Source organism: Ambystoma mexicanum, chromosome 3p, assembly GCF_040938575.1.
Source record: "Ambystoma mexicanum isolate Mex_15411 chromosome 3p, UKY_AmexF1_1, whole genome shotgun sequence".
NCBI lineage: Eukaryota > Metazoa > Chordata > Amphibia > Caudata > Ambystomatidae > Ambystoma > Ambystoma mexicanum.
Genome location: NC_090925.1, coordinates 11255829 through 11275310, shown reverse-complemented (window position 1 = coordinate 11275310; position 19482 = coordinate 11255829). Strand labels below are relative to the sequence as shown.

The 19482-nt window shown below is 46.6% G+C and overlaps 1 protein-coding gene across 3 annotated transcripts in view; it reads left to right on the top strand.

Annotated features, from left to right (window-relative positions):
* The window catches only part of LOC138579453 (vitelline membrane outer layer protein 1 homolog), a 261874-nt gene that overhangs the window by 145425 nt on the left and 96967 nt on the right, over positions 1–19482 (top strand). For all 3 annotated transcript variants that reach the window (XM_069649783.1, XM_069649784.1, XM_069649785.1), the window contains exon 4: positions 6833–7014. In XM_069649783.1, the coding sequence (XP_069505884.1) occupies positions 6850–7014 (165 nt within the window). In that variant the 5' untranslated portion in view covers positions 6833–6849. The remainder of the gene's footprint in view (positions 1–6832; positions 7015–19482) is intronic.

Below are 19482 nucleotides of genomic sequence, written 5' to 3'. Positions count from 1 at the left end.
GGTGATTCTTAAAATGGGGGGATGTGATCCCCACAGAATATACCGCTGCGGTGGAGCAGCCGCTACAGCCAAAAGGGGCACACACACAGCCCAGCGAACAACAGCAAACACGATCTTGGGAAGGATGGAAGAAGGCGGACAGGTAGCTATGAGGATTGGGTCGATGGCAAGAGGATCCGGTGGGATAATGCTAGTGGGCTCCTCGATAGCAGTATGAGCTCCTTCACTGGGATGCCAAGTGCCCCCTAGCTTGAACATGTTGTCCTCCTGGGACTGCTGAACACTTTGGCCCAGCAAATACACTAAGTAGAAGCTTTTTAAACCTGATCTACTGGTTCACTCCAACAAACGAAAATGCGAAGTCTCTTGGAGACATCTGCCCACTGATGAAACCAAATCTAACCTTATTAACATCTCAGCCCTTTATAAGAAAGAAATAATACGGACCAAACAGGAAATGTACAGTAACAGAATTCGTCAAGCAAACTCAAGCACAAAGGAACTCTTTGTCATTTTAAAAGAGCTAGAATAGAAGCCCCTATTTTCTCAACAGACAACTGCATGAAGGAAAAACTCTGGTGTTCTAATATACAGAATGCCTTATCCAACAAAATCACCCTTCTCCAGAATAAAATTGCTGAGAATAAAGCAAACCTACCTAACGCAGACACACAGGCAACCACCCACATGCACCCCAGTAAACCTCCACACTGCTTCAGTTTTTCCAAATTTTCTATCATTGAAGTTGAGAAAATCATCCTATCCCTGAAACCTTCTAATTGCCAGAGAGACAAGTGCCCAGCCCAAATTATAAAGGATGCGGCTAGAGACCTGGCAACTTTCATAGACAAGTTAATCAATGCCTCTTTTTCTTCGGGCACCATCCCTAACAATTTAAAGGAGTCCTTGGTCCTTCCCCTCCTCAAAAAACAATCCCTAGATCCGTCCATCCCCAGCAACTACAGGCCCATCACGAAAGTGCCATTTCTTCTTAAAATCATCTTAAACCGGGTGGCCTATCTCCAGATTTAGGAGTACTTGGAAACTAATCAACTCCTGGGAATCCGCCAATCAGGCTTCAGGCCCCAACATGGTACTGAAATGGCACTTATCGATCTTTTCACAAGATGCCATAGCTTGGATACAATCCTTTCCGAGCAACAGGACTATGAGGGTCTTCTCGCCATTTGCGGCGGCAGACCCCATTCCTATTACATGCGGTGTGCTGCAGGGTTGCTGCGCTTCACCGACAATGTACAATATATTTACTAAGCCCTTATTCGATGATCTGGACCTTCTGGGTGTCACCTACACCAATTACACAGACGATATCCAGATCCTTATACCGCTTACCGGAGATTATGACAAGGATTTGGACTTAGTAAATAACATTTATGTCATCATCCAGGCATGGGTGGCTGCCCACGGCCTATGCCTGAATGATTACAAAACGGAGCTCCTCATCCTTGGGACGGCTCTTAACCTCAATAAACTTGGTCCCAAATATTCATCCTTTAATATTGATCGCAACCTCACCAAAGTCGCCAAAGAAGTAAAAACTCTAGGTTTTTACCTAGACTCCTCCCTCACCTTTGCTAAACAGGTTAATGCCATAGCCTCAGCTTGCAAGCTTATCAAAGGCGGCAAACCCTTTATTTCCAATAGTTGCACTATTCTGGCCCGAGCCCTAATTTTGTCTAGGCTAGACTATTGCAATTCATTGTACCTGGCCGCAGTAAGAAGATTATCAACAAAATCCAAATCCTCCAAAATAATGCCTTTAGAGCGGCACAGAGAATCTCTAGAATAGAGCATATTTCAGAAGCTAGGAGACAGAACAAATGGTTGACCATCAGCGACAACATTTCGCTCAAAACTTTCTCTTTAACCAACAAATCCCTGAACTATGCTGCCCCCCGTTACCTTGTGGAGAGAATCAACAGAAAATCCTCTAACCGTCCTACGAGGACTGCAAACACAGATTGCCTAATTGTACCTAGGTTTAAATTAACTAAAGCTGGATGGAGCAGCTTCCTGGTCAAAGCTGCCCAGGTATGAAATTCCCTTCCTCGCCCTCTGAGGGCGGATCAAACCTTCCTAAACTTCAGACGCAATACCATGAACTGGCCCCGAGCTAAGGACCACACACCTACATTAGGTCCTCCTCGCCTAGTATCATAGCATTCCCCCCAGATCCTCTGGCAATTTTCAAAATATAATATGCATTAACCTTGTAAATGTTGTAACTATATACCCCTTGTTCCACTGTATATGCATAGTTCTAATATTTAGCCCCACCAGTCAACCGTATTGAACTGTTTTTCCTGCATTTTTGTAACCTGTGTAACTATAAGTTGGAAGCATTCATGTATACCTCTGCGCCCTGATACCCCTGGGTCTGGTGAACATTACAAATTAATAAACAAACAAGCAAACAAACAATACGGCCCCTTGGCCGCTAGTGATGGACAATGCCACACCGATCTGCGGGCAGAATCACAGAAATTCCTGAAATGAGTCCGCTGAGAAGGGCCGCTATGATGGGGCTCGTCACTCCGGGGTAACATCTGGTCCTACTAGTCTGTTGCAGTGCTATGGCTGGCATTATTGACCTGGGAGTGCAAGCATGCAGGGATTCGGGTGGCGGCAATGAGGTTGCCCCTGTCTGCTGCCTTGCATTGACTCTATTTTGCTTTCAGAGTTGTATTGGAGTCATGTTCTTAGATTCCAATGTTTGACTGTTTGGCTGCTTTTGGGGGGAATGCTTGGGGAATGGGAGGGAAACACTTGCCAGGATACGCCTATACTAAACCCTCACAGGACAGCGCCACGGTGCTGAGTGAGGCAGGAGCGCAGGAGATGCTGCCTGACGATACGTAACACGCTACGCTATATCCATGCTTCCAGGCCTTTAAGAACCGATGATAGGACCCTCTGTGGCAAAGCCCTCACAGGACAAGGCAGCGGTGCTGAGTGATGCAGGAGCGCAGGAGATGCTGCCTGACGATACGTAGCACGCAGTGCTATATCCATGCTTCCGAGCCTTTAAGAAGCGATGATTGGACCCTCTGTGGCAAAGAAGCCCTCACAGGACAAGGCTGCGGTCCTGAGTGATGCAGGAGCGCAGGAGATGCTGCCTGACGATACGAAGCACGCAACGCTATATCCATGCTTCCGGACCTTTAAGAACCGATGATAGGACCCTCTGTGGCAAAGCCCTCACAGGGCAAGGCTGTGGTATTGAGCAACACAGGTACGCACGAGACGCTGACGAACGATACGTAGCATGCAGGGTGGCCCACCCCTCGCCTCCATAAAAGTGGCCCACCCCTCACCTCCAAAAATGGGGACCGCAAACCATCATTCGTGCTGTGAATCGCGCCAATTCTTGACTTTACAGCCCCAGCCCTCATCCCAGAACCTTAATGCACACAGTGCACTTGGAGCATTGAGGAACTGGAAGAAGAAATGTGCAAATGCGCACAGCCTGTAAGTAAAGGAAGGACACATTTTTGTGTGGTAGAGGAGGAGAGAGGTTAGAGAGGTACCTGCGCTGTTGAAGAATGATTGCTAGTGGTACAATTTTCATTGGTAGTTGTCCTTCCTTTACTTTGTAGAAAAGGGGAGGGGCATTGTTACTATTGTGTTATGGTACCATTTGAACTGGTGACACGTTCAGGTTGTACGGGTGTGGTGATAGTTCATGTGGTTGAGGTGCACGCGCATGTGTTGGAGTGTGTGTGTGTACTGTGTGTTGTGAGTGTGACCGGTTTTGGTAGGCGTTGTTGTTGTTGTGTAAGGAGGGGAGATATGTAGTGATTTAGTTAGGCATGTTGTCTTTGTAGAATGAGTAGAATGCTGAGTGAGTGACAGGGAATCTTGCTGGTGAGAATGTCGTTGTATGGCTGAGAGTTCTGAGTGAGAGAGTTGGTGAGATGTAGCCTACCTGGGAGGATGCCAGTGCATGTTTGCCTGGAGCTCTGATGAAGTGGACATAAGAAACCTAGAAGATGCACTGGAAACTCATTAAAGGAACAACTGAAACATCAAGAGATGTCAGAGCCATCACTGGGAACCGAGAGCTTTACAAGTAACAGACCCCATTGGGTAACAATACTCAATTCCTGCGAGTAACTCAATCCTCACCTGGAGTCAAGGATGGCAGAGGCAAGGATGCAGGGAGCAGGAGTCTGCAGCCTCAGAGCCCTGTCAGCCTCCACCATGGAGCCAAGAACAGCTGCCCTTTATCTGCCCGAGACTGGAGACAGGTGGAGCGGCCTGAGGGATGAAAGGGAGCAGGGGCAGCGAGAAAGAGGCTGAGTGGGTAAAGCCAGTGGCGCAAAAACCGACAGACTTCACTCAGCACCATTAGGAAAACCAAGGCATGGCGGTGAGGGACAGTGGGTACGAAAGCATATATTTCAGTGTTTGCCTACAGTCCACTGATGCTGCCTTGGCATTGGAGACCAAGGAAAGCCAGGTATGGGGGATTGATGGGGTAATGGACTGGGTACAGGGTCTGTGTAAAGAAGAAGCAAGAGGGTGAACCACAGGCACACCAGTCAGATGGTAAGGATATGTAAAACACAGCAAACTAGAACTGAACAGAACATGAGTAATGTTCTGGTGATGGTCACTGTGTCTGCTTAGTCCCCAGGATCTCACAATCCTTAGCCACTGGAACTGCTACGCACATGTGGCAGGAGCATAAGCTGCTTCTCATTGTGCAGTTCCCACCTGTGCACGGCATGCTGTCTCTCCTCTGACTCAATGCCAGCATGCACGGCTTCGCTGGGTCGGCTGCACAGAAGCCCCTGCGGCCGGGGAAGGCCCGGCAGAGTTTTTCCACGCTTTCTGCAAGAGGCTGCGCTGCGGTGGCCGGGGAAGAGTCCGTCACAGGCAGCTGAGATCGGCTGCAGTTGTCATTCACATACATCTGAATCCATGGTTTTATGGGTACTTCTGTAAACTGTGTTAAACTGGCACTTCATTTAAATGAATATTTTTCTAAAAAAATAATAATAATAATAATAATAAGAAAAACACAAACCTGCCCAGGTGTGGCCAGTAGCGTGCCCCCAAGACCTCGCCTGCCTCCACATGATTTCAGACCGGTCACGGGCCGAGTGGCCAATGGGCCAGGTCAACCCTGGTAGCTTCCACTGCTACGTCCATGCTTCTGAGCCTTTAAGAACCAAGAACCGGACGCTCTGCACCGAAACCCTTGCAGGACAATGCCGCAGTGCATCCCTCTCTCTGTTGCTCCACATGCAATTTGTCCACGCTCCCCTGGCCTTGCTCATCCTTCTCAGCGTTGCTCCAGATGCAACCCAGACCAGGTACCCCCCTCTCCTTCCTCTTCAGGCTCCCCAACTCCGGAATGGGCTGCAGGGCTGCCTGTGCACTAGGTTGGGCCATGGCTGGAGGGATTTGCTGGAGAGCGGGTACCACCGCTGGCTGCACAGGAGGTAGCAGACCTGGAGGACCTGCCTGCCCACCCAGAGGCTGCTGCACCGTCTTGATCCTCAGTGTCACTCATGAGCTTGAACGCACAGGCACCCCCAGTGTAGAAGATGGGGGCCGCAACTCAGACTCAAACCACTACCAGGGAGGACGAACAGTCACTTCCACACACCTCTGTTAGGATGAAGACGGTTCCAGCCTGATGAAGAAGCATTAAAGTCACTACAGCACACCTCTGTGATGATGAAGAGGATGAAGAAGGCTCCAGCCCTCGACTGTTCCAAAAATTGAGGCAAGAAGAACAATGGGCTATGCAGGCCCAGCCATGTCAGCCCTCCTCCTTGCTTGCACTCGACGTAGGAGACCCAAGAAAATGAAAAAACCACCAACTGGGCACATGTGTGTGCATATATAGCTGCCTGCTATCATAAGTTCCAAAAATTAGGTCTGGATTCCCTTCAGAGGCAAAACCGGAGCCTCGTGAAGATCCACGGCCTGGAAGACAAAATGGCTGCCAGCCGCGTGGGTGACGCACTACCCGCGGGCTGAAACGAAGTCGTGATCCGACCTCGTTTCGGTGAAAAAATTGTATCAAAAATGATCACCGCCGGGCCCGGGCATCGTCTCCCCCACTCGTCACCACTGTTGGGGGTTACTGGTGCCCCCCCAGCGCTGTCCGCAAGCCCCAACTCCCCCAAGGACTCAGCCGCACATGTCCTTGTGGTTCGGGCTTCCCGGTCGCTCTGCGCGGCCGGGAAACGCCCTGTTTATTTATACTGCACGCGGCGGCCTGCAACGTCACGCTACCACGTGCGCGTCCCGTCATCGGGCAGCGCCACACCCCCTGCCTGTGTCTCGCCTGCTACGCCCTTACATTCTGTGACCATTGTATTGTCATTCCACTGCCCTGCCTGCATTTCCTCTTACTTCCAGGTCTCCGTGACTACCAGTGTTTGTGTTTTTTGTGTTGTTTGGTTACCATTGTATTGTATCGGATGTTGTGCATTTTTGGGTTAAGTAGGGCTGACTGAGTCACTACAGGTTGTCCCCCCTCTCAGAAATGGTTTATACCTCCTGTTCTGTAGTGGATCTAACAGAGATCTAAGGAAACAGATTATTATTTGTAGGTGAGGTCGTGATTTTTTGGGTATGGTCAGTGCACTTTGTATCTAGCGCCACACAGTGGAGATAGTGGAAAGGTGCAGCCAGTTTTCTTTTAGATGAACGGAAGAAGAGGCAGATTTGGGGCTCCCTGTTGCAGCAAAGCATTGCTCATGGGTCACCTGATGCTGTGCATGTACAGTACTGACTGCTTTACATGTCCATGCAGTCTAGCGGTTGCTAAATGACCCTCCCCTTCGTTCTGCAGGAAATCGACGGGGGAGAATGGCGCATGCGCTCGGCTTGGCGGCCCTGCTCCTCCTGTGCACATGTGTGGATGGCAGAACGCCCAGCAACACGATCAGTGTTCCCAATGGTGGCCCTTGGGGAGACTGGGAATTCATGGACATGTGCCCTGCTAAACAATATGCCCGAGGATTTTCCCTGAAGGTACTGTAACCTCTGGCTAAGCAACAGTTCTGGATGTTAGCAGGGTAATGTGCCCCTTGACCACCTGGCACCTTTGCCCACTGCACCCCTCTGCTGCTCTGTGTGTTCCCTTTCTGATCTGATCCTGGGGGGCTGTCTCTTTTACACATGCGGCTTGCCTCTGTTTACCGAGCTTCCAGTTGCTATAGCTGTTTTGTTTATGATAATTTGTTAATACAATGCACACCTAAACGTAATAGCGTCTAGGCACTACAGCTACCTGTGCGTGACGTGTAGAGTTTCAGATCTCTTGATGGTAAAAGAATGCACAATCTGCAGGTGCCGCCTGCTGCAGGTAAAATAATGCATAATCTGCAGATAAGAGAATGCATAATCTGCAGGTGCAGCCTGCTGCAGTTAAGAGAATGCATAATCTGCAGGTAAAAGAATGCATAATCTGCAGGTGCAGCCTGCTGCAGGTAAAAGAATAACATGCAGGTGCAGCCTGCTGCAGGTAAGAGAATGCATAATCTGCAGGTAAAAGAATGTATAATCTGCAGGTGCAGCCTGCTGCAGTTAAGAGAATGCATAATCTGCAGGTAAAAGAATGCATAATCTGCAGGTGCAGCCTGCTGCAGGTAAAAGAATAACATGCAGGTGCAGCCTGCTGCAGGTAAGAGAATGCATAATCTGCAGGTAAAAGAATGCATAATCTGCAGGTGCAGCCTGCTGCAGGTAAAAGAATAGCATGCAGGTGCAGCCTGCTGCAGGTAAGAGAATGCATAATCTGCAGGTAAAAGAATGCATAATCTGCAGGTGCAGCCTGCTGCAGTTAAGAGAATGCATAATCTGCAGGTAAAAGAATGCATAATCTGCAGGTGCAGCCTGCTGCAGGTAAAAGAATAACATGCAGGTGCAGCCTGCTGCAGGTAAGAGAATGCATAATCTGCAGGTAAAAGAATGCATAATCTGCAGGTGCAGCCTGCTGCAGGTAAGAGAATGCATAATCTGCAGGTGCAGCCTGCTGCAGTTAAGAGAATGCATAATCTGCAGGTAAAAGAATGCATAATCTGCAGGTGCAGCCTGCTGCAGGTAAAAGAATAACATGCAGGTGCAGCCTGCTGCAGGTAAGAGAATGCATAATCTGCAGGTAACATAATGCATAATCTGCAGGTGCAGCCTGCTGCAGGTAAGAGAATGCATAATCTGCAGGTGCAGCCTGCTGCAGTTAAGAGAATGCATAATCTGCAGGTAAAAGAATGCATAATCTGCAGGTGCAGCCTGCTGCAGGTAAAAGAATAACATGCAGGTGCAGCCTGCTGCAGGTAAGAGAATGCATAATCTGCAGGTAACATAATGCATAATCTGCAGGTGCATCCTGCTGCATGTAAGAGAATGCATAATCTGCAGGTGCAGCCTACTGCAGGTAAGAGAATGCATAAACTGTAGGTAAGAGAATACATAATCTTCAAGTGCAGCTTGCTGCAGGTAAGAGAATGCATAATCTGCAGGTAAAAGAATGCACAATCTGCAGGTGCAGCCTGCTGCAGGTAAAATAATGCATAATCTGCAGGTGCAGCCTGCTGCAGGTAAGAGAATGCATAAACTGCAGGTGCAGCCTACTGCAGGTAAGAGAATGCATAAACTGTAGGTAAGAGAATACATAATCTTCAAGTGCAGCTTGCTGCAGGTAAGAGAATGCATAATCTGCAGGTAAAAGAATGCACAATCTGCAGGTGCAGCCTGCTGCAGGTAAGAGAATGCATAATCTGCAGGTGCAGCCTGCTGCAGGTAAGAGAATGCATCTGCAGGTGCAGCCTGCTGCAGTGTGATTTTACTTGCATTAAATGCTGTGTTTAACAGCCATTTCAGGAGGTCATCACAAATACAGAAGGTGAAACAACACAAGCCTGAAGCAAAACATGTGCTTGAAATAGAAAAGCAGGAAATAGACCTTTTGCTCCCCCATCATTGTGTCAAATAACCCGACAAGACATTCACATGAATTCTACGCCACAGAATAGCATAATTCCCCCATCACAGTGCAACATTTCCAACAAGACATCCACATGGATCCTACTCTACAGCCTAGCATAACTCCCCCATTACTGTGGAACATATCCAACAAAACATCCACATGGATCCTACGCTACAGCCTAGCATAGCTCCCCCATCACTGTGGAACATATCCAACAAAACATCCACATGGATCCTACGCTACAGCCTAGCATAACTCCCTCATCACTGTGGAACATATCCAACAAGACATCCACATGGATCCTACTCTACAGCCTAGTATAGCTCCCCCATCACTGTGGAACATATCCGACAAGACATCCACATGGATCCCAGGCCACAGCCTAGCATAACTCCCCCATTACTGTGGAACATAACCTGACAAGACAGCCACATGGATCCCAGGCCACAGCCTAGCATAGCTCCCCCATTACTGTGGAACATAACCTGACAAGACAGCCACATGGATCCCAGGCCACAGCCTAGCATAACTCCCCCATTACTGTGGAACATAACCTGACAAGACAGCCACATGGATCCCAGGCCACAGCCTAGCATAACTCCCCCATTACTGTGGAACATAACCTGACAATACAGCCACATGGATCCCAGGCCACAGCCTAGCATAACTCCCCCATTACTGTGGAACATAACCTGACAAGATTGCCACATGGATCCCAGGCCACAGCCTAGCATAACTCCCCCATTACTGTGGAACATAACCTGACAAGACAGCCACATGGATCCCAGGCCACAGCCTAGCATAACTCCCCCATTACTGTGGAACATAACCTGACAAGACATCCACATGGATCCTACGCTACAGCCTAGCATAACTCCCCCATCACTGTGGGACATATCCAACAAGACATCCACATGGATCCTACTCTACAGCCTAGCATAACTCCCCCATTACTGTGGAACATAACCTGACAAGACAGCCACATGGATCTCAGGCCACAGCCTAGCATAACTCCCCCATTACTGTGGAACATAACCTGACAAGACAGCCACATGGATCCCAGGCCACAGCCTAGCATAACTCCCCCCATCACTGTGGAACCATAACCTGACAAGACAGCCACATGGATCCCGGGCCACAGTCTAGCATAACTCCCCCATCACTGTGGAACATAACCTGACAAGACAGCCACATGGATCCCATGCCACAGCCTAGCATAACTCCCCCATCACTGTGGAACATAACCTGACAAGACAGCCACATGGATCCCAGGCCACAGCCTAGCATAACTCCCCCATCACTGTGGAACATAACTTGATAAGACAGCCACATGGATCCCAGGCCACAGCCTAGCATAACTCCCCCGTTACTGTGGAACATAACCTGACAAGACAGCCACATGGATCCCAGGCCACACCCTAGCATAACTCCCCCGTTACTGTGGAACATAACCTGACAAGACAGCCACATGGATCCCAGGCCACAGCCTAGCATAACTCCCCCATTACTGTGGAACATAACATGACAAGACAGCCACATGGATCCCAGGCCACAGCCTAGCATAACTCCCCCATTACTGTGGAACATAACCTGACAAGACAGCCACATGGATCCCAGGCCACAGCCTAGCATAACTCCCCCATTACTGTGGAACATAACCTGACAAGACAGCCACATGGATCCTACGCCAGAGCCTAGCATAACTCCCCCATTGCTGTGGAACATAACCTGACAAGACAGCCACATGGATCCCAGGCCACAGCCTAGCATAACTCCCCCATTACTGTGGAACATAACCTGACAAGACAGCCACATGAATCCTACGCCAGAGCCTAGCATAACTCCCCCATTACTGTGGAACATAACCTGACAAGACAGCCACATGAATCCTACGCCAGAGCCTAGCATAACTCCCCCATTACTGTGGAACATAACCTGACAAGACAGCCACATGGATCCCAGGCCACAGCCTAGCATAACTCCCCCATTACTGTGGAACATAACCTGACAAGACAGCCACATGAATCCTACGCCAGAGCCTAGCATAAATCACTCATCACTAAAGAACATTTATGACGAGACATTGGGCCTCATTACGAGTACAGAGGTAACACGCTGGTGGTACCGGTGGGTTGCTGCCGAATTCGTATCACCGTTCTGCCACCTGATATCCCGGTGTCACCAGGACGTTACAAGTCTCGGCGGCCCGGGGTGACAGGTGGCGGAAAGTGTGAGTCCCCCGTCCCATGGAGTCATGTAGGACTCCACGGGAATGGGGACATGGAAGCATTTGCACCGATGCTAATCGTGCCGGCAGATCTGTGAAAATCATGCCGGCAGGTGCTGGATGGTTTTTAAACATCGCATTAGATAATCCGTCTGGGCCAGGGGCTCGCGAATGACTGGATTTTTGGATGAAGTATAGGATATCATCTTTAGATATTTGAAGGTGGAAGTCACTGCTTGGTTATATAGGGTGTCCTTTTACTGTAGGGGGAGGGCATGAGTATAAGTTAGAAAAGTGAGTTATCCACTGACTTTCAGACACCCCGTTAATTTAGACTGAAGCCTGGGACATGAAATTAGCCTGATTGAGAAGAGACCACGTCTGAGCAGAGCTTTTATGGGCAATTCCCTTCAGCACAATCTCTCCGTCTTTTTGGAATTAGTAGGATTTCCGATTTCGCAGCCAATTTTTCTATCTAGTTTTTATGTTTTTGAGGGTGCCGCATTTTAAGTTTGTAGGAAGCGAACGTGCTATTCTCTTATCTCGTCGATATACCGTTTTTCTCTCTTTCACTTGTGCATCAACAAATTTAAAAGTTGACTTTCCTAGCCTTTCTATTGGCAAACCCAGTACTGTCATCTACCCAAGAAAGTGTTCTTGAATGCAAATGGTGGCTGCATTTGTGTCCACAAATCGGATGGTTATGGAAAGCTGTTCTTGGTGGCTGATATCAGGATTGCAATCAAGTGTGACAGAAAATAACTTTGCTCCCTGTGCACGTTTTACGATATCCTCCTTCACATTCTCAGCCATTAAGTTTATTAGTTCATTTTGGATGGTTTTTCCACAATAATGGTATGCACCTTCCTTTGAAAGTACTTTCTTTAAATGTCCACCCATCACCACATCAAACTTTGCTAATAACTGCACAAGGCCTAAAAAGTTGCCATTACCTTTTTGGTATAAGCAGTCATTTGATCCACGGAAGGCCAAATTATTGCCAGCGAGGAACTGCAGTATAGCGAGAAGGCGCTCCAACACGTTGCCCCAGCGCTTTGCTCGCTGGAGTAAAATACGCTGATGCTCATCCTCTATCGTTTTGTTTCAGAGCAGTCTCATTGCTGCTTCAGCCCAATCTCGATAGGCCACTAAGTGTGTGAGTGAATTCTCATGCTGACACAGAGTCTGTGCAATATGTTTCCAATCCCTGCTTCCTCCCTCTTTCAGACTGCCCTTACACTGGACTGGCTAAACAATTTGTAACAAAAACAAAATACACAGTCTCTGCTAACTGAGTACACTAACCACTTACGATGAAAAACTTCAGGATTATTTCCTATCCTTCTTTTGTAATGCACATTTGAAAAATGTCGCCCTAAATCATCTCTTGGAAAATTAACATTTGCATGTTTGGCAGGGCCGGTGAGCGCAAGGTGGTCTCGCAAAGTGATACTCATGACTGTAGGCCATGGTGCTGGGTCTGAAAGGTCATTTTGATAAACTTGTGAAATCTGCAGAGGGTTTTCGTCATCAGCCTGCACAACATCATCTATAGCGGGGGCTACCTCAAGTTGGGGAGTTGGGCTTGCGGCAGGCTGAACTCCAGTTTCATGCTCGGTTTCCAAAGGAGCAGAGAACGTGGCAACAGGAGTGGTTTTGTCACCCACTGTGCATGCCCTTTTCACAAATTGCTCCATTCTTTCCTTTAAGGTGTCCCACTCCCGATTCTCCAGTGCTTTGCGTTTACGATTTTGGCTACCAGACAGCTTGGATTTCAAAGACATTTTTATGTCTACTGTACCAAATTTCCCTTTCTTCACTTGTCCACTGTAGGGCTCTTCACCTCTCTTCCTTTCTTGCAGCTGAGCCGTAACTGTCTAACGTCTTCGCTCAATTCTGGTGCTCGCCTTCTGTGCACTCTCTATCACTCTAGCTTATGTGTCATTCACCTTCTAGCTTTTGTCTTACGGGATTCGCAAGAACTATTTCCTGAGTGGTGAAAGGACAATCTGGGTTAGGTCATTGTTAACTGGTGGGTGATGCTGTGGTAGATAAGTGTGAGGTTAGTTGGGTGGTTGAGTCAGAGTAGTTACTGCACTGAGGTGAGGACACAAAAGAACAGGATTCAACGGTACACATGTATCAAATGACCACACAAGCGAGATAGTGTGTGTGGGATGCTTATGTGTCATACTGAGCAGGATTGTTTGCCACAGACATTTGGTAGCTCTTGTTGTTTGGGAGGGGCTTTCAGACCTGTGCCTACCACAGTGGGGGTGGCACTTGTCTCCGAGAGCACTTATGGAACCTATGTTTTGTGGCCCATCCTGACGAATGCATTCCATAATGGTGAGCCAATGGCAGACATTTGGTTTCATTTGAGTGTGCTGCTGTGCACCACTCACAAACATGCTAAATTGCTGTTACATGCACAACTCCCTGACTTGCTCTGTGACATGGCCGCAGAGATGAGCACATACATACATTAAAAGTAAAGCCTCATACACAACGTGTGCGCAGCATAGTAACCATCCACACATATTAAAGTACCAGGGGTGATGTCCTAAAAATTAAAGTGGGGGGACTCATCAACAAATGCAATGGGATGTGACGTCACCAGAAATTAGCATATCAAGGTGAAAAATGCACATTTATTGAATTGGATTTGCATAACCACCCAAATTGAACAGGACGAATGACATTTTCCTTTCATAAAATCAACACACACACAAAACCAAGAGAGGATATTTTCTTCTAATAGTGTTTTTGAAAACCGGCAGGACCGGAATGTGACATTTCACCTTTAGTTGTTTTATTTTTCATCAGGTTATATAGTGCAGTGGTGAAGTCTCCAGCCTACAAATCTGCAACTGCGGTTTGATCCCCGAAGTCGGTGTTAATTCATAAATTCAAAGAGGACATTCAATTTTTCTCATTTTAGCTGGAGGGACTAAATCCACCCTCTGAATAAAGTGGCGGGGGCTCCGTCCCCCCCGCGTGTACCCTCGACTTGAGCCCTGGTAAAGCCCCTACACAACATGCGCCCACCATCCACATGCATACAGTCACCATCCTCACACATCAAAAGCAAAGGCCCCTGCACAACATGCACCCACCATCCACATGCATACAGTCACCATCCACACACATCAAAAGCAAAGGCCCCTGCACAACATGCGCCCACCATCCACATGCATACAGTCACCATCCACACACATCAAAAGCAAAGGCCCCTGCACAACATGCGCCCACCATCCACATGCATACAGTCACCATCCACACACTTCAAAAGCAAAGGCCCCTGCACAACATGCGTCCACCATCCACATGCATACAGTCACCATCCACACACATCAAAAGCAAAGGCCCCTGCACAACATGCGCCCACCATCCACATGCATACAGTCACCATCCACACACATCAAAAGCAAAGGCCCCTACACAACATGCGTGCATCATCCACATACACACATTAAAAAAAGCCCCCAACACAACACACGCACAGCATCCACACACATACATTAAAAAAAGCCCTCAAACAACACACGCACAGCATCCACACACATACATTAAAAAAAGCCCTCCAACAACACACGCACAGCATCCACACACATACATTAAATAAAGCTCTCAACACAACACACGCACAGCATCCACACACATACATTAAATCAAGTTCTCAACACAACACACGCACAGCATCCACACACATACATTAAAAAAAGCCCTCAAACAACACACGCACAGCATCCACACACATACATTAAATAAAGCTCTCAACACAACACACGCACACCATCCACACACATACATTAAAAAAAGCCCTCAAACAACACACGCACAGCATCCACACACATAAATTAAATAAAGCTCTCAACACAACACACGCACAGCATCCACACACATACATTAAATAAAGCTCTCAACACAACACACGCACAGCATCCACACACATACATTAAAAAAAGCCCTCAAACAACACACGCACAGCATCCACACACATACATTAAATAAAGTTCTCAACACAACACACGCACAGCATCCACACACATACATTAAAAAAAGCCCTCAAACAACACACGCACAGCATCCACACACATACATTAAATAAAGCTCTCAACACAACACACACACAGCATCCACACACATACATTAAAAAAAGCCCTCCAACAACACACGCACAGCATCCACACACATACATTAAATAAAGCTCTCAACACAACACACCCACAGCATCCACACACATACATTAAATCAAGTTCTCAACACAACACACGCACAGCATCCACACACATACATTAAAAAAAGCCCTCAAACAACACACGCACAGCATCCACACACATACATTAAATAAAGCTCTCAACACAACACACGCACAGCATCCACACACATACATTAAAAAAAGCCCTCAAACAACACACGCACAGCATCCACACACATAAATTAAATAAAGCTCTCAACACAACACACGCACAGCATCCACACACATACATTAAATAAAGCTCTCAACACAACACACGCACAGCATCCACACACATACATTAAAAAAAGCCCTCAAACAACACACGCACAGCATCCACACACATACATTAAATAAAGTTCTCAACACAACACACGCACAGCATCCACACACATACATTAAAAAAAGCCCTCAAACAACACACGCACAGCATCCACACACATACATTAAATAAAGCTCTCAACACAACACACGCACAGCATCCACACACATACATTAAAAAAAGCCCTCAAACAACACACGCACAGCATCCACACACATAAATTAAATAAAGCTCTCAACACAACACACGCACAGCATCCACACACATACATTAAAAAAAGCCCTCAAACAACACACACACAGCATCCACACACATACATTAAATAAAGCTCTCAACACAACACACACACAGCATCCACACACATACATTAAATAAAGCTCTCAACACAACACACACACAGCATCCACACACATACATTAAATAAAGCTCTCAACACAACACACGCACAGCATCCACACACATACATTAAAAAAAGCCCTCAAACAACACACGCACAGCATCCACACACATACATTAAAAAAAGCCCTCAAACAACACACGCACAGCATCCACACACATACATTAAATAAAGTTCTCAACACAACACACGCACAGCATCCACACACATACATTAAAAAAAGCCCTCAAACAACACACGCACAGCATCCACACACATACATTAAATAAAGCTCTCAACACAACACACGCACAGCATCCACACACATACATTAAAAAAAGCCCTCAAACAACACACGCACAGCATCCTCACACATACATTAAATAAAGCCCTCAAACAACACACGCACAGCATCCACACACATACATTAAATAAAGCTCTCAAACAACACACGCACAGCATCCACACACATACATTAAATAAAGCTCTCAACACAACACACGCACAGCATCCACACACATACATTAAAAAAAGCCCTCAAACAACACACGCACAGCATCCACACACATACATTAAATAAAGCTCTCAACACAACACACGCACAGCATCCACACACATACATTAAATAAAGCTCTCAACACAACACACGCACAGCATCCACACACATACATTAAATAAAGCTCTCAAACAACACACGCACAGCATCCACACACATACATTAAATAAAGCTCTCAACACAACACACGCACAGCATCCACACACATACATTAAAAAAAGCCCTCAAACAACACACGCACAGCATCCACACACATACATTAAATAAAGCTCTCAACACAACACACGCACAGCATCCACACACATACATTAAAAAAATCCCTCAAACAACACACGCACAGCATCCACACACATACATTAAATAAAGTTCTCAACACAACACACGCACAGCATCCACACACATACATTAAATAAAGCTCTCAACACAACACACGCACAGCATCCACACACATACATTAAATAAAGCTCTCAACACAACACACGCACAGCATCCACACACATACATTAAAAAAAGCCCTTAAACAACACACGCACAGCATCCACACACATACATTAAATAATGCTCTCAACACAACACACGCACAGCATCCACACACATACATTAAAAAAAACCCTCAACACAACACACGCACAGCATACAAAGGAATACATTAAAAGCAGCATTTACTTTAACGTGGGAGACTTGCAGCTGTTCAGCGGTGGCGAGTCCGAAGGCAGCAGGATTGCACGCAGGTCAGGCACGGCACTGACAGGATTGACTTGAGTAACTGCTGCAGTCTGGCAAAGGCTAAAGGCAGCATGCCAGGCCCTGGGATTTAAAAAAGCTGCATTGGACCAATTAAAAAGCCCCCTCGCCAAAGGGGAGGGGGCTTTTTTTATTTGTCCAATGTCCGTCAGCCACCTGAGGGGTGACAACCCGACACGTCACCAAGGTGCACCTCGAGATCTTAGGTGCTTCTTGGTGACGGTAAGGGCGCCCAGCGCCTCTTGATGACGGGAAACACCCGGTTCGCCCTGGCCTAGGGCCGTTCCTGACTGTGGAACATATCAAACAAGACATTTACATTGATCCTACACCATAGACTAGCATAACTCCTCCATCACTGTATAATATATCAAACAAGACATTTACATTGATCCTACACCACAGACTAGCATAACTCCTCCATCAATTTGGAACATATCAAACAAGACATTTACATTGATCCTACACCACAGACTAGCGTAACTCCCCCATCACTGTGGAACATATCAAACAAGACATTTACATTGATCCTACACCACAGACTAGCATAACTCCTCCATCAATGTGGAACATATCAAACAAGACATTTACATTGATCCTACACCACAGACTAGCATAACTCCCCCATCACTGTGGAACATATCAAACAAGACATTTACATTGATCCTACACCACAGACTAGCATAACTCCCCCATCACTGTGGAACATATCAACAAGACATTTACATTGATCCTACACCACAGACTAGCATAACTCCCCCATCACTGTGGAACATATCAAACAAGACATTTACATTGATCCTACACCACAGTCTAGCAAAACTGCCCCATCACTGTGGAACATATCACACAAGACATTTACATTGATCCTACACCACAGACTAGCATAGCTCCCCCATCACTGTGGAACATATCAAACAAGACATTTACATTGATCCTACACCACAGACTAGCATAACTCCCCCATCACTGTGGAACATATCAAACAAGACATTTACATTGATCCTACACCACAGACTAGCATAACTCCTCCATCACTGTGGAACATATCAAACAAGACATTTACATTGATCCTACACCACAGACTAGCATAACTCCTCCATCACTGTGGAACATATCAAACAAGACATTTACATTGATCCTACACCACAGACTAGCATAACTCCTCCATCACTGTGGAACATATCAAACAAGACATTTACATTGATCCTACACCACAGACTAGCATAACTCCCCCATCACTGTGGAACATATCAAACAAGACATTTACATTGATCCTACACCACAGACTAGCGTAACTCCTCCATCACTGTGGAACATATCAAACAAGACATTTACATTGATCCTACACCACAGACTAGCGTAACTCCTCCATCACTGTGGAACATATCAAACAAGACATTTACATTGATCCTACACCACAGACTAGCATAACTCCCCCATCACTGTGGAACATATCAAACAAGACATTTACATTGATCCTACACCACAGACTAGCGTAACTCCCCCATCACTGTGGAACATATCAAACAAGACATTTACATTGATCCTACACCACAGACTAGCATAACTCCTCCATCACTGTGGAACATATCAAACAAGACATTTACATTGATCCTACACCACAGACTAGCATAACTCCTCCATCACTGTGGAACATATCAAACAAGACATTTACATTGATCCTACACCACAGACTAGCATAACACCCCCATCACTGTGGAACATATCAAACAAGACATTTACATTGATCCTACACCACAGACTAGCATAACTCCCCCATCACTGTGGAACATATCAAACAAGACATTTACATTGATCCTACACCACAGACTAGCAAAACTCCTCCATCACTGTGGAACATATCAAACAAGACATTTACATTGATCCTACACCACAGACTAGCATAACTCCCCCATCACTGTGGAACATATCAAACAAGACATTTACATTGATCCTACACCACAGACTAGCATAACTCCTCCATCACTGTGGAACATATCAAACAAGACATTTACATTGATCCTACACCACAGACTAGCATAA